This window comes from Ischnura elegans, chromosome 1 (genome assembly GCF_921293095.1).
Source record: "Ischnura elegans chromosome 1, ioIscEleg1.1, whole genome shotgun sequence".
In the NCBI taxonomy this organism is placed as follows: domain Eukaryota; kingdom Metazoa; phylum Arthropoda; class Insecta; order Odonata; family Coenagrionidae; genus Ischnura; species Ischnura elegans.
In genome coordinates this window covers 130,500,051-130,515,623 of record NC_060246.1, presented here as the reverse complement: position 1 = coordinate 130,515,623, position 15,573 = coordinate 130,500,051, and the positions used below count along the sequence as shown (strand labels likewise).

The 15,573-nt window shown below is 35.7% G+C and overlaps 1 protein-coding gene across 1 annotated transcript; it reads left to right on the top strand.

The window, feature by feature from the left end:
• The first annotated feature begins 316 nt into the window (after positions 1-316).
• LOC124169769 (synaptogyrin) lies at positions 317-14,425 on the top strand. Its single transcript, XM_046548497.1, has 5 exons — positions 317-449; positions 906-1,143; positions 1,649-1,788; positions 6,253-6,421; positions 12,395-14,425. Exons 1-5 carry the CDS (start codon positions 348-350, stop codon positions 12,430-12,432), a joined length of 687 nt encoding a protein of 228 aa, XP_046404453.1. The 5' UTR covers positions 317-347; the 3' UTR covers positions 12,433-14,425.
• The last annotated feature ends 1,148 nt before the right edge of the window (positions 14,426-15,573 follow it).

Sequence of the window (15,573 nt, the reverse complement as noted above, 5' to 3'; positions counted from 1 at the left end):
GAAAATATTATCCAAATTATCGAAGAATAATGGTTTTGCCTATTTATGAGAAAATATATTAATTAATATGCTTTTAAAAGTGATGATTAATCAAAAATACCGATGATTTTTCATGTTTTACGGTGATAAAAAACCTGACGTCATGTATTTGATGTTTTTCCGTGCCAGTAACTTATATCAATAATAATTGAGTTATATTCCCCATTTTTGTGATATATAGGCTTTTTTAATTTAAAAAGTATTTTTCACTGGATAATTAAATCGATTTATTACATTAATAGATGAACATCAATTTTCACTTGAATACGCCTCACAGTTTCATTATTGACCACAGAAGTAGTGCAAAGATGGAGGCCGGAGGAGCGTACGGAGGTGGAAAAGCAGGAACTCCTTTCGATCCTTTGCAATTCATCCAACGACCTCAAGTCATACTAAGGGCATTATGTTTAGTGAGTTAATATCTATCTTATAATTGTATATGGTGATAAAATAACCGGTACTTTGCTATCCCGTCGGTTTCACGGGTGCATCGATTTTGACATTTGTCCGCCATGATTCACCTGAATCTTAAAGATGAGACTATCGTATTCTATTGATTTTTAACTTCATTATTTAGTTAATGTAGTGAATTAATTCTTGTATTGCCGCCAAATGCAGTAACTTCTGTTTGTTGGCACTGTTTAGTAGTTTGAGAGGACATTTAAATGTGATACTGTAATAATTTGCTCCAGAATGGATTTGCAAAATGAGGGCGTATTCTCTTAGTGATTTTAACTTATTATTCACACATAGTAGTACCTGGAAATTGTTATTCGTGTGTAAATTTTGTCGCAATAATGCATGTATTTAAATTTGGGTTATTTTCATTCGTGTTAATGTTTTCTACGTACTCTGAATCGTTTTAGCTATTTTCCATCATCGTATTCGGCTGTATATCTTCTCAAGGATACAAATATGATACTTACGAAGATAGGGAAGTTTGCTTATATAACAAAGATGCAAATGCCTGCAACTATGGAGTTGGAATCGGTGTCATAGCTTTCTTGGCTTCGATAGGATTCCTTGTCGGGGAGTATTTATTTGAACAGATGTCATCGGTGAAAACTAGGAAGCATTATGTGTTGTTGGACCTTGGATTTTCAGGTATATTATTTATTAGTTATTTTGGTCACTTACATATATACACGAAAGGTATCGCTTACTGCACTCAAAGAAGTTACAATTTGCTTCTCTAGAGATGAATGTGCGCTACTAGTCAATGATGGACTAATTTATTAACCTGCCTATAAGCCGCAAGTATTTTTCGGGTTCAATATTGTTGTCAATTAATGCATCAAATTTCATACTATAATCTAAAAATATTTTTATCATCGTATTTTGGACTAATTCGTCTGTAAATTATTTTACATAGAATTTATGTTGCCTCATTTACCATCACGTGGCATTTTTATTTAAGGTTGGGTTTTCTATTTTTATTTTTTTAATGTATGGCGATGCCTTTAGTGTATATTAATATACTTTTCGTTATAAGCTGAATTATTAGTTATAGATAACATATTTGAGTAATACTTAGGTGATGAACATTAGGTTGCCTTTTCAAAATAGCTCGGCTTTTCATAAATTTCATTGCTTATTGTGTCATTTTCAGGGTTTTGGGCGTTCTTATATTTTGTTGGGTTTTGCTACCTAACAAATGAGTGGAGTAACTCTGATACTCCAGAGGGGAACTATGGAGTCAATAATGTGCAAGCTGCTATTGCCTTTTCCTTCTTCTCAATTTTCACTTGGGTACGAAAAATTTATCTTATATTTTGACATTGTTTGGATTCTCCATTCAGAGTCGGTTGCCTTAGGCTCTGAGTGGAGTTGTGTTATTATTAATTTTCAATTTGCATGATTCCGTTTCACATTGCATGGAAATATTTCTAGCCTCACCTCAGTAAATAATTCACCAAATTGATAACCTGCTGCATGATTGTCATTTTTCTAAATTATAATCTACTTAGAAACATTTAAAGATATCTTGTGGGTCAAAAGGCTTCCTTAAGGTGGTGCAGCCCAATAAACGATAAACTAGTGGGTTGGCAATAAACTATGTCATTCCCTTTGTGGCAAGTGTGAGTTTTCTGTTTTGTGTTTCCAAAGGACTTAGCTGAAATACCATCCGTTGCTGTGAACGTAAGTTCCAATGCCTGTCTTGCTAAATGTGTGTCTTGGATCTGATTTCATACTTGTTTTGGACCTTATTAACAAAATTGGTCCCAGATTGAAAGTAGTTATACACTGAAATCTGCCCCTACTGTACAATTAATTAATCAATAATGCTAGACTCGTTATTTGAGCCTGTAAAATACATTGATGTTAGTCAAAAGATTGACTGAAAAGACTAAATTGTTCAATTTGGATTAAGTAACCGATTACATATGGTATGAGCAGTGTCACGTCTGCAAGAGTATCTGCCAATGGCCTAATGTACTCCAGATCGGTAAACTCAATAGGAAACCTCTTAAGTTATAGTTTACATGTGAAATTTTGTTGAATTTACCCAGTGTTGAAATGGTAAATTATACCTTAAAAATGGCTTTAAACATCAAAATAACAACTTATGTGATCTTAACACATTCAGCACGGAGCACGTCAATCGACGTGGTCCCGTCCAAGCCGAAATACGAAGCATATCAATTGACATGCTCTGCCGGTTGGCCTTTCTCCGCCTCTGTATGTGACTAATATCCACTTTCGAGTCTTCCGATCGTGTGCATGGCCTTCAGCAAGCTTCCCTCTTTCGACCCGTGTGCGTTTTTGAAAATAGTAGTGTTTGAACGGAAGTTATTGAGCGAAAACCACCCTCTATTTTCTTTCTTATTTTATCGGCCGAATCTGATGACGTTCTTGAAAATCGGGCCCACATTGAATGTGTTAAAAGATCATTTGTGAAAAAATCTATTTGCAAAAGTTTAGGATCTTACTGTATTTCTGATGGTGGGTTAATGTGGATTTCGATACCACCTAGAACATGACATCCACTCTTCATATGCTCATATTTCATTGAAAATATTTCAGCTCCTTTTCTGCCAAAGACAGGTCATTTTTTATGTCAATTCAATTTTTTGTGTTCAAGTTATTGAATTTGGTGGTTTGCTTGCATGCCATGCAAAACAGTAATTTCATCTCAACCATGGCAAAAAGAATATATTTATCAAGTGTTCAGGCTTCACTTGGTGGAACCACTTATCCATAGTGTGAAATAACTCACTTTGTAATGTTCCACAAAACTTTATTATTCCAAGCCTGGGTTTCAACTACTAGGTAATCGTAATCAAGTTGACCAAATGGTTCACCACGAGCCCCTTATGTTCACAGTGAGGGTGTAAGATGGCAGAGGAAGGAGTGAGCTGGCGAGGAGTGGATGATTGGTCCGAAATGAGGGGGGGAGGAGCCTTGTTAAGGCATTGCATCGTGGGAGGGGGGGTAGGGGAGAAAGGTAATATCAGGAGGGGAGATTGGGAAGGGAGCATGTCATTCAACATGCATATCCTGTTGAAAAAGTGTTTAATTTGCTCCCTTAGCAATCTCCCCTCTTGGCCTAACCTTTCTCCCCTGTAGAGCTGTGTCATTCATGAATGGATTTTTCAAAACGGAAGATTCAAGGGCATAATCCAAATGAAATAATCTACGTTTTCCACTCAAATCGTTCACAATGAATGATTTGATGGGTGATTCAAATCAGCCGAATCCAAATTGTTCAAAGTGAACGATGGAAAATTCGAGTTCACTGAATCTAAATCATTCATTTAAATAAACGATGGAAGAATCAAATCCTCCGAATCGTTCAATGAGAACGATTCGAATTCGGCTTGACTGCATTGATGCTACCCATGAAAGGTGGTGAATCATCATTAGATCCTGACGAGTGGCCATACAGGTTGGCAATAGAAATGAATTCTTCACCATAATTACTATTTATTTAACTCGTAGGAATATTTGGTATGTATTATAGTGTGACGGAACTAAATATACAATGATTTTGTAGAATGTGATGAGAGCTTTTTCATGGAGTAATCTGTGCTATTAGTATTCTTCTGACTATAACAATGAAATGAAAATTCTTGAGGTGCGGGATGGAATAAAAATGAATTCTTTCACAATTAAATGTATTATCAAGTATAAAGTCTTTGAGAAATAGTTTTATGCAAAGGAACAGTTATAAATGTCTGTAATCTGACGGATTGAACTTAGTTTAAGAGTTATTTGCATTTACAGTAATTGAATTTCAAAATTAATTTATTGTGCACTACTAATTTTAGTATAGCATTCAGACAAATGAAATAGGAATCTGAGAGCAATTTATTAGAAATTCCTTTAAAATGAAAATGAATAATCACTGCAAATTGCTATCCGTCATAATGGTTGGAATGCAGTAGGTTCACAGATTCTTATGGATTCAAGCATGATTAATAATAATATAATGTATTCTCCATAACTTAGCCTTGTTCCTTTGTATTCAAATATTATTCAAATTTTCCTCAATCTTAACCATAAACATCATTGAACAGTGCTAAAACACACTTCCTTGTCTGGCCTTAAGTCTCATCATTAGCGATTACCTGAGATTCTGATTTTTGTGTGGCTAGAGGTTACATGGTAATACATATTTACTTTTGCATTGAGCTAAGTTTGTTTCAACTATACATATGCATATGCCTTAATTAGGTAAATAGTTTTTTGTTAGAATTAGTCATGTTCGTGTCAGTCCAGGAGGGCATCATTAAAGCTAACATGCCAGGTACTCAGCTGTGTGTGCATTGACATATGCTTTCTTGCATGGTTTGTGTGTAGAGGCCTATTGTTTTTGAGTATTTTGTTTTATGGCAAAATATATTTATTTTTATTGGTGGATTCTCCCTGTGATACTGAGTATGCAATGACTGTTCAATTGTGCTCGGAGATGGTTTTTGGCTTCATTTATTTTGCCAACCTGTACTCTATTCCTGCTGACAGCTCTTAATTAAATATCACATCAAGTATTTAAATTTTCATATACCTAAAATACAGTCTCTTTACTAATGTATCATTCTAAAGGGACTGAATGAAATAAGATTGAAATGATTGGCAAATTTTGAAATTTTAAAAAGAGACTAATGAGAGCAGATTGTATGATGAGCTCATCATAAAATAGGGGGGTGCATGTGAATTTTTTTCTGAAACGAATTCATGTTATTTTTTATTTGCATTTTTACATGCCAATTTATGTAAGAGAAAGAAAATAGCTGCTGTCAAAGAGTAGAAGGAATGGACATTCCCATCGAAATCATGGTAAATCTAAGCATCCTGGTAGTACACCCGGCTGGCAACGGGGAAGGTCTGGGTTTGAGTCCCAATCCAGCAGCATTTTTACCCTCAGATGTCTGGCTTTTTCTTTGTACCACTGCATCATTGTCCTATTCCTTTTTCTGTATTGTGTTCTAATCCTTTTCTTTCCCATTCTATGAATTTATTTGACTGTTTGCACTTAAGGCATCATTTGAATGGTCACCAACCTCCTCATGGTTCCTAGGTCGGGCGTATCTGTTATGTCATGACTTCACCTTTCCATAGTTAGAAAACCTAAATTAATTGATGTGTTAATTTTATCTATAGAAATTTTTAACCTCTTAAATTCAAATGATGAAATCCTATTTTCATGCATGCATTAAGCAATTTATATTGTTCAATTGTTCTTCATCTTGTTCAATTCACCTCATTTCAAATTTGTGAGTTGATGACACATCCTAAATTACCAGCCCAAATTTCCTCACTCCATACCAAATGATGGTTGCCTTCCATCACCTTATGCTGTGTGAGTCCATGATGACATCTTGACCCTGTGCGTGCGTGCTTAATATATTTTCATCTAACAACATTAAATCACATAACCAAATACAGTGTCTTAAGGCGGCCCTGTAGAAAACAATTTATGTTTTTGACTACTCACATGAAAATTCACTTGGTATATTCCACATTGATAAGTCTGGCAAGTGAATTTTCATTTCCTATTTTGTGATACCACAATAAAGAATACCCTGCAGTTCAAGTAGTTGTTATTTGATAGATTCTTCTTCCTCTCTTCAATGAATGCTTCTGGAATTCGTTAGAAACACACAAGCTGTATTTATATATCACCAGCTCACCAGTAACGCTTCTCAGATGCAGTTGTAACATTTATCATGGGTTATAAATTATTAAATATTAAAGTTATGCTCTCTCCTGTAGGCTGGATGTGCCTGGTTTGCTTATCAGCGTTTCCGCCAGGGTGCTGAGGCTGCTTTTGCCCCTAGCTACGAGGCTGACCCTGGTGCTGTCCCTGGTGGAAACCCTTACTCATCTTATCCAGAGGGGACTGGATACCAAGAGCCTCCATTTTCTGGAAATCAGCCTAAAGGTTGAAAATTCATCACTTTTGATTTTAAAGTGTTTTTATACCACTGTTTCACTGATACATCACTTATTCTGTGGATTTGATGACTTGCTACTCTTGTATGTTCCTCAATTATTTTTTTCTTTTTAACTACTCCCAATTGGTATTAAATAATTAGTGTCATTGCCTCTTCTCTGCCTCCATTCCACAGTAATGTACCAGAACTCTAATAATTATTGTAGGTTGTCTCTAAGGTCCAATCATTTTTCAATTTGTCCAGTAAAAAGCTTTCTTTGCATCAGTCAACTTTACACTGTCTTATTTGATTGTGAAGATCTACTTGCTCAGGTTTTTGCCAATATTACCATTTTCTTTCATTATCTAGAGGTGGGGACCACTGGGTCCTATAATAATAATGTTTATTATGGGCATATACCCAATTTAGAACAGAACATGTACATTTCTTTCAATATAACTCTTAATAATTAATAAAATATTCTTAAAATAATACATGAGAAAAGGAGCACTAAAATATGACTTACATTAAAACGAAAGATATTGCTCAAATAGCACGAGGCCAGACAGTATTCGACAATGATAAAATACACTTCTTCTTAAATATGGAATGTTTATCGCTTAAAATATCAATATTGCCAATAAGGGAATTATAAAGTCCTGGGATCCTGGGTTAGTGGTGAATTAAAAGTGAAATTTCTACTAGAGTATTTAACATGGAATCATTTTGTGCTTCTGGTGGTGGAAAATGTGGCATTAAATGGGATTAATTGAAGTAGGGATTGAAAGTTAATAATAAATCCATTGCATAGATTATATAGGAATAGCAGTTCAGCAAGATTTCGTCGAACATGAAGTGGATTTAAATTCAATATCTGCATTGCATCTGCATATGGGACATGTTGAAAATCCAGCATAATAATTTACTATTCTTAAAAATTTCTTTTGAACTTTTTCTAAGCCATAAATATTATTTTTTAAATGTGGGTTCCAAACAATGGAATCATACTCTAAAATGGGACGGACTGATGATATATATAAGTTTCTTAGCCTATTAATGTCTTTAAATTCATGAGTAATCCTAATAATAAACCCTATCTTATGAGATAGAAAATCTATGTAGCTAAAGGCTTATGTGTATGGTTATTCTTATGCATAGGTTTTAACGTTAATTATAATTTTAGGGATTATCAGAGTTTGTGCTTAGTGTTGAAAGTCCTAACTGTTTTGCTGTAATTCTTTCTGTTAGTGGGTTTATCTTTCATTTGCTTTTTATGCAGTTCCATAACTACAAAGCACACCCTGTTCATGTCAGTTGACTAGCATTAATAGAGAATCCCATAACAGGAAGATGCTAGTCTAAAATTGCAATGAGCTATAGACAGTATGTGTTAGGCTATAACTGATTGCTAATGGGCAAAATAAGAATTCTTAATAGAAATCAAAGGCGAGGTAAATGAAATTGGAGAATAGAATGAATATGCTTGCTGTTGAGAGTGGAAAAATGTCAATTTTCTTGCCCCAAAACAATTTTTATGGGAATGTGCATTGTCCTGATGAATGATAATGGTAAACTTCTTTTACCCGAATGTTTCACTAATGCCTTAGAGGTTTTAGGTATTTTTTTACGTTACTCTTTTTCCTTTCTTCAAATAATCAATTGAATTCCTCTCATATGTCTAATCATTAATTTCATTACCCATGCGAATGTTATCACCTTGCCATTTTCAGCTTGGAGTAATCTATTTCTACCCACTGCCCTGATTTGCCCATCTTTCTTCTTGCATTATTCAACGCTCTCAATATTTTAACTATCAAGATGTAACAGGTATTGGGGCCCCATCTCGCTCCCTTTTCAGTATTTTTCCTTAATGGTTTTTTATATTATAGCTGTAGCAATGCATTCTGCTCCCCCTCAAACCTTTTTTTCCCCTAGGGGTCCTTGGTTAAGCTATATGTCCCTGCACTCTGAGTTTTTGATACATGTAACACTTGATTTTGACAGAAGCAAGAGCCCTTGATGTATCCAAATATCCATTCAGGCATAAGGAAACTGTCATGCTAGATTAAATGAGGCTATAAATATAGCAGGATTTCAGACTTTTCATTTCACAATTTTTAAATTAATATTGTTCCTAAGGATTAATGCTAAGTATCTAAGTCCTAACCATGATCTCCATGATGCATGGGAATGTAAAAATGTTTCAATGTAGAAAAATACCTCGTGAATGTTATTTAGGTTGATTTTTTATATAGAAGTGTGTTATAATTCATTTTGATCATTGTAAGCCATATCAAGTCATGCAATATGTATGTGGGAGCTTATTATTGAATGATCAATGAACGTAGTAGTGCTTGGGGTGCTTGAGAACTGGGAATGCTTGAGAAAGAATATTCTATTTAGTGGAATTGACACTTAAGGTAGAGGAAAAAATGATGCTAGCTGTGTTGATACTGGCTGGCACAATTAACCACTGTTGGTTTGCCAATTCAGTTGTGAGATAGATAAAGGTATAACTTGTGTGCAGCCATGCCTGTCTTACGCCAAGTTTTTAGAATTTTACTCCTAAGCAGACATTCCAAAAAATACTCATACGGCCGTATCATTCCACCAGATAACTTAAATTCAATACCATGGCATTTGGTCTGCATGAGAGGAGTGGTTGTGATGACTGCCTTTTTTTACCTGTGAGATTTCAACCTAAGGATGACCCAAATTTTCAAAAAATTGAAAGCAAATCAAGGAAGTGTGATACAATGCCTTAGCGCAGCAAAGAGGAACGCTGGTGTATTGACAAGCTGCGGTGCAGTACAGTGGAACCTCGATTTATCGTTTTTCAGGGGGATGGATGAAAAAAACGATGAATGCAGGAAAACGATGAATGCGGGATTGTTTGTCAGGGTTGCCTATGTCCCAGGAAACGCTGGATTTTTGCGATTTATGACATTCATTAATGGATTTAAAAAAGATTTTAGCTGATTACAGGAATATTATTCCTTTATCGAAACACTTAGGTCATATTGTTGATTCGGAGTATATCTCTTTCAAATATCCTGAAGGAACACCTTGCTAAAAAATGCTTCACTCCACTCGGTATTTTCACTGCTATTATGCATTTCTGTCCGATGTAAAAATTCTTATCCATCAAATGCCATTTCAAGTACACGTATTAACAAGAGAAATGTGCGTGTTATGCCTCAAACAACCGATTTTGCCGTTGCAGTGATTGGTTATGAGATGGATCAAGAAGGCCAAAAATAGTTTATTAATTGAAATGTTCCTTTCTTGCAATTAAATTTTAATATGATTGAGGCAATGTGGCGTTAATCGTCAGCGGCACGCCCAACTGATCCTCGGCTTCATACCACATCTTGTTTTCACTCGTGTCTTCGAAAGGGCCATGGTCAGAAGACGAATAAGAATAAAACTTATAAAAATGAAACCGGACTCAATAGAACCCACACGGAAAACACTCGCTGGTTTTAAGTCAACCCACCCTGGAAAGTAGAGAACCACTCGTATGAGGTGAAATTCGGCACTAATGCTATCGTGTACGGTGTAAGCAGAGCTTATTGCAAAAGGTGAAGCATGACCATAAGACTGCGCAAATTTTTTATCCTACAGAGAAGGCAACTTACCCACTCATTTCTAACAATAAGTCGCGTAGCTCTAGATGAGCAGATGAATTCAGATTGCTAGTAGGGAGAAACAAAATATCCTGAGAAGACATCGCTTCGTTAGCACCTCAGACAACTGAGACTTGTAGCGTAACTCGTAAATTGTAACCAGACGCCCTGTTTTCGAAAAAAAATCCGCATCAACTGCTGTGAAGCTCACTATCAGCTGCGAGGATATCGATATTCGCCAGAAATCACCATCGTATTATTCCAACTATTTCCTTGCTTAAAATGGTTAAATAACGTTAGAAATACATTGTGTTTGGTATCATTCTTTTTTTAATTACGTGCAAATCACTAATATCTCAATCTAATAAAAATATAATACCAATTGCCGAAATTCATTTTTACACACCTTTCGGGCTAATCGGTGATTCATGCAGCAGTTGACCTCCAGAGGTGGGGATCTTTGAAGCGAGTCAGCTAAAAAAAAGTCAGCGTGAGAGGGAAGCGTGAAAAAGGTTTCTTTTGTTCTCGAGTAACTTGATATTTTCTTTCGAAGCTAAGGTCTTCGTAATACGATCCCTGCTCGACCTGGGAACTTTTTTTTTCATTTCGGAGAAGAGGAAAGCTTCAGACGGGGAGAGGCGAGTGCTGAATGGAGGGGGATACCGGATCTTGGAAAATGCGATAATGTAACTATCCCACGGCACTCAGCTTCTCCCTATCGTATTTCAATCTCCTGGGGAAGATTCAAACTTTGTGTCTGTCGTTATTAGCCATAAACAACACGTTGTAATTCATCTTATTTTTGTCAAACGATGGATGCGGGAAAATTATACGACGGGACCGCGATCTTCGAACGATCAATGAGGGAAAACGATACTTCGGTGAACGATAGATGCGGGAATAAATTACAATGTCTTTATGGAACTTAATTTGGGACCAGGAGCGGCGAACGATGAATGCGGGAACAATAAATCGGGGTTCCACTGTACTTCACTGGTCTGAATTACCCTCATGCCTATCTACTGATTGGCTAGGGTTGAACTCTCAATGAACCACAGTGTGGTCAAGTTTAGCTCTCCCAGCCTAACAATAGACACCAAGCTTGGAGCCGAATGAGCAGGGATTTGCTGCCCTGAGCGATGACTAGACAGCATAAATGCCGCCTTTAGAGATTCTTCATAAAGAGCGAATCAATGGCTTGTTTCCTATCTTTTCTGTGTCCTGTTGTCAAAAAAACAGAACAATTGCCATGGTACCCTTAATTTGTTTTCTGAGCTTTGTTAACTCTTAATCATATTTTCTATTTTGGTTTAGTCACTGGTGAATCCAGAAATGACTGGATGCTTCGCCAATGATTTGTCTTTGTTACTATACTATGTAACCAGAACTTAAATATCAACATCTTCCATGTATGATGTGTGTCCATTTCCAATGAAACTTGTTGCACAGCTGATTCTTAAGGCTGTTTTACACGGTACACGGAATTGCACAATCTGACGTACGTGCGAAGGCGCAATCAAAATTGCATCGCGTGAAGCGGTGAACTGCTAGAACACATGCGAGAATGCGTGGATGCGAGATGGCAAAATAGTCCCTGTTCTAATTTCATTCATGCATTTGTGCAATTCTACGCCATTTTAGAAATTAATGCAGCTCTAACCTGCGCAATTCCGTGCCCTGTGTAAAACGGCCTTTACTATTTCCTCCCTGCAATTTCTGGTTGGAATTCTTGAATTGTTACTCAGCCCTTAATAGTACATCCAGAAGCATGCTGAAAAGTGCAAGACTGAAAAAATCTTTTGATATCTTAAAACAGCTGTTTGAAGTTAACATTTGGATAATTGGTGAAAGTTATCTCTCCCTTTATTAGAATTTTATTGTCACTTGGTCTCATCGACCTAACCAAAGCATAATTTTTTGTCGAAATAAAAAGAACTGGATTATTTCAAGTGCTAATAGTTTCCTTTCCAAAATGTAGGTGCCAGTTTTCCTGTATTTATTAATTTAAGGGATATATCAAAGATATAGTTAAAGCAATGAAGTCCAAAGCTATCCTCCAATTAATGTTGCATTTTCTTTCGGTCATTCACATTATTCTGGATTTTACATTTTAAATGGTCAACATTTTCCAGAACCTTGAGTTTGTATTTTTATTTTATGTGAATGGTTAAAGGATTAGACTTTTCATATATTTTTTATGCTTCATTTTAATTTTTCTTCTGCAACAGCTAATCAATTCTAATCTCAGTTTTAAGTAGGGGTGGCCAAGTGATTGAAAATGTCTGCTAATTTTAAATCTTTTCACGCTTCCTTTTGTAATAATTTAACTATGGTCAAATTCTATTTCCATTTCAGGTCCTGTTGGTGGTGAGTTTCAGGCACCAGCTTATTAGAGCTCTCATATTATCCTTCAAAGGATATGGCAAGGAAAGCAAGACACTCTTGCAGTTTAATTTGATGAGTAAACGTGAACAGCAGCATTTCCATTTTTTCTTTTATGGTATTATTTACAAATTTCCTGCCATGGGAGTGTTATGGAGTATGTTAAGGGCCTGTTTGATCTGAAGATTGTTTTACAATGTATGATGCTGGCGGGTATAATGAGATTTTAGGAGATTAAAGTCAAACATTATCTTGTATTAAAATTTAAAATTTATTTTAAAGTCTATGATCACAGGGAATTCCAGTTTGTGTGCTGCATGAATAGGCAGTAGATTAGTGCCCATAAGTGGTAAACGTACCAAACACTTGTATAGCTGATCTCTAATGGTACTCTAAGACAATGTGCTCTTAGCAGAGTATATGTTGTAAATTTGAGCATTTGTTTTGTATGTATCAATATAAATGTTAACATATCTTTCTTATGTAGATGTCTGTACAGATTAAAATACTGTATATTTTATTTTGTTGAAAGAAAAGGCACTGTGACTATATTGCACATGAAATAATGGGCCAGTATTCTACATGTTGGATATTTTTTTGTGTATAGGAAAGGAGGTGGTCCTATATTTGTGTATTAAAATCATTGATCTCACAGAGATTGAGTCCACAGTTCACAAGTAATTATTAGTGCTGGACCAGTTTCATGAAAATCTTAAGATTAACATCTACTTACCCATACTTCATTACAGTTATATCTAATGCCATATTATTTCATCATATTTATGGCTTCCAAGTCCGGCAAGCCAAAATTTCACTTGTGAATAGCATGTGGGAGAGTTTTAAGATGTTTCATGATTGTACAGGAATAATGTGTTGTAGGATTTGATGTAGATGGTGCTGTTAAACTTCCTCCTAAGATGACTCTTGATTTTGAAGAACAGATCAATTGTGTACCCCATGCCCATAGCATGCCAATAAGAATTGTGAATATGTCATTCCTTGGGTACATCAGTGGAAAGCCAATTATATACTCTTTGAGTTTTGAAGGAGGTTTGAAGCACTTGTCAAGTTAAATTCAGCCATTCTCATTTTTTTCATTATGGGTGAAAGTTTGTATGCTTGAGTTAATGTACATGTGCTTGTATGTTTGTGTGGGTGTGAGTGTCATGTGCTTTCTAGTCATAGCATTATTCACAAGTGTGGGAAATGCTGTAAATATATTGTAGGCCAAAAAAAAAGAAAAATTCAATTAAGTTATGTGTGCTTGGTTCATATTCTAAGAAATTCTGAACAGTGTGTTCAAATTGTGAAATAACTACCTTTTGGGTTATTGTTGTTGTTGTTATTGTCTGGCCATTACTGTAGAGAAGTTTGAAAAGTAAGATCTGAAGCACCCTAGTAGGATCAAGCATTTTCATACTGTGTTCTAGTGAGCTATTTAAACTGTGGTCATTGGAAATATACTTAGCAAGTAGTGTTGGATGAGCAATATACACCACAAGTGGGTGTTAGATTTAACCTGCCAAAGACTAAATGAAGTTAATGGGTTGATGAAATGATGCTGCAAGTTAAAGCAGAAAGTCATAAAACATCCTTAATCTGTTTTTTTCCTTAAATTTGTTGCTAACTTTTTCCTCCATAATATTGTACAAACTGGTCTTCATTGTTTTGTTTTAGTAATTTTTTCATTTTTGTAAATGTTTCTGACGGCAGTATGTCGTAATTAATGGTATGCTCATAGCAATAAGTCCTGCATACATTGTTGATTTCTATTTGTTATATTTTTGTCTAGTCACAGTTTGTCAACTTTTATTGCATTTGTGAGCCAAGTGCATATTATCTGATGAAATCTCATGTAATGTGTCTATGACAGTTATGTTTCGAACATCATTCAATATTGTTTTCATCATTTTGATTATTGTGATGTTTATCTACTTAAAATGGCAATTAACGGTGGCATACCACATTCCAAAATGTACAATAAAGAAATTTCGGTAAATGTTATTTTTACTTTCTTATTTGAACAAAGAGATTAAAATTATTTGTTGGATTAATTTTTCAGTCTCTCTGCAGAAACTTATTTGGTGATATTGTTGGCATTGTTGGTGTGCCAATTTACTTGACTTCTCTATGCTTTCTTCTTGCTCCTTATTGAGAGTTAGGTTCTTATCACAGGCATTCTGAATTCTGTGATTTTTTAGTTAGGGTAGTGTTAAAGGTGGAATAGCTGGTTTACATAGCTCTGGCTTTTGGGCAATCACTGTGCCATACCTTCAATCATCTACCACCCAGCTAGAGAAGGCTAATGATGTATATTCTTGGTAGAGCCATTTTGCTATCAGAATTGGCAATCATTTGCTTGCCTTGAGCACCGTGGGACTTTTGGGACATCATTTATGGATGCACTGTGTCCTCTGCCCTGTTTAAATCCACAGAACTTTGATACATCATCAACCCTTCTTGTGACTCCTTTTGGTACTTTAGTAATAGAGGTTTGTTGGAGGTCTCTAGAAATCATTTTTTAAATTGAGAAGATATTGAAATATGCTTCTATTTCTAGCTTTGTATAGTAGCTGAGCAATAGTTTTTTTTCATATTGAAAGCATAACCTTTGGATGGTGCATGTTTTATCTTAAAGAAATGACAAATAATTTGGCATTAGTTGGTATGTGAAAGCTTCTCATTTCATCTCATCTGTATGGTAAGTTGTTAAGTAAGGCACAAAGTGCCAAACTTAAGTGGTGAGGGGGATGGATCCCCCCCTAAGCCTCAGAGAAATAAAAAAAATATTCAAAACCATTGTCTAGTTTTCACTTATAATAACCGCATCTGCTTAAAGTTTAGTGCCAAAATGATGTAAAATGTATTCCCTGGTATGTCATTTTTTTAAAATTTTCGCCAACCCCCCAAGGGGGGAGGTGGGAGTCGCCACCGCAGGCCATCCCTTCCCCCCAAAGCGTATTCCTAGCTACACCACTGCTATCTAGTGTAATTTTGATACCTAATGGGGGCGCTATAGTTCCCCCTAGCCCATATGGATCTGCCACTGTCCTGCCATCTGTAACATACCAAAAGCGAGTAAAATAGGCCCTAATTTTAGATTTAATTTGTATTTCAATTCGATTAAGTAGGTAAATATATCGGAAAATATG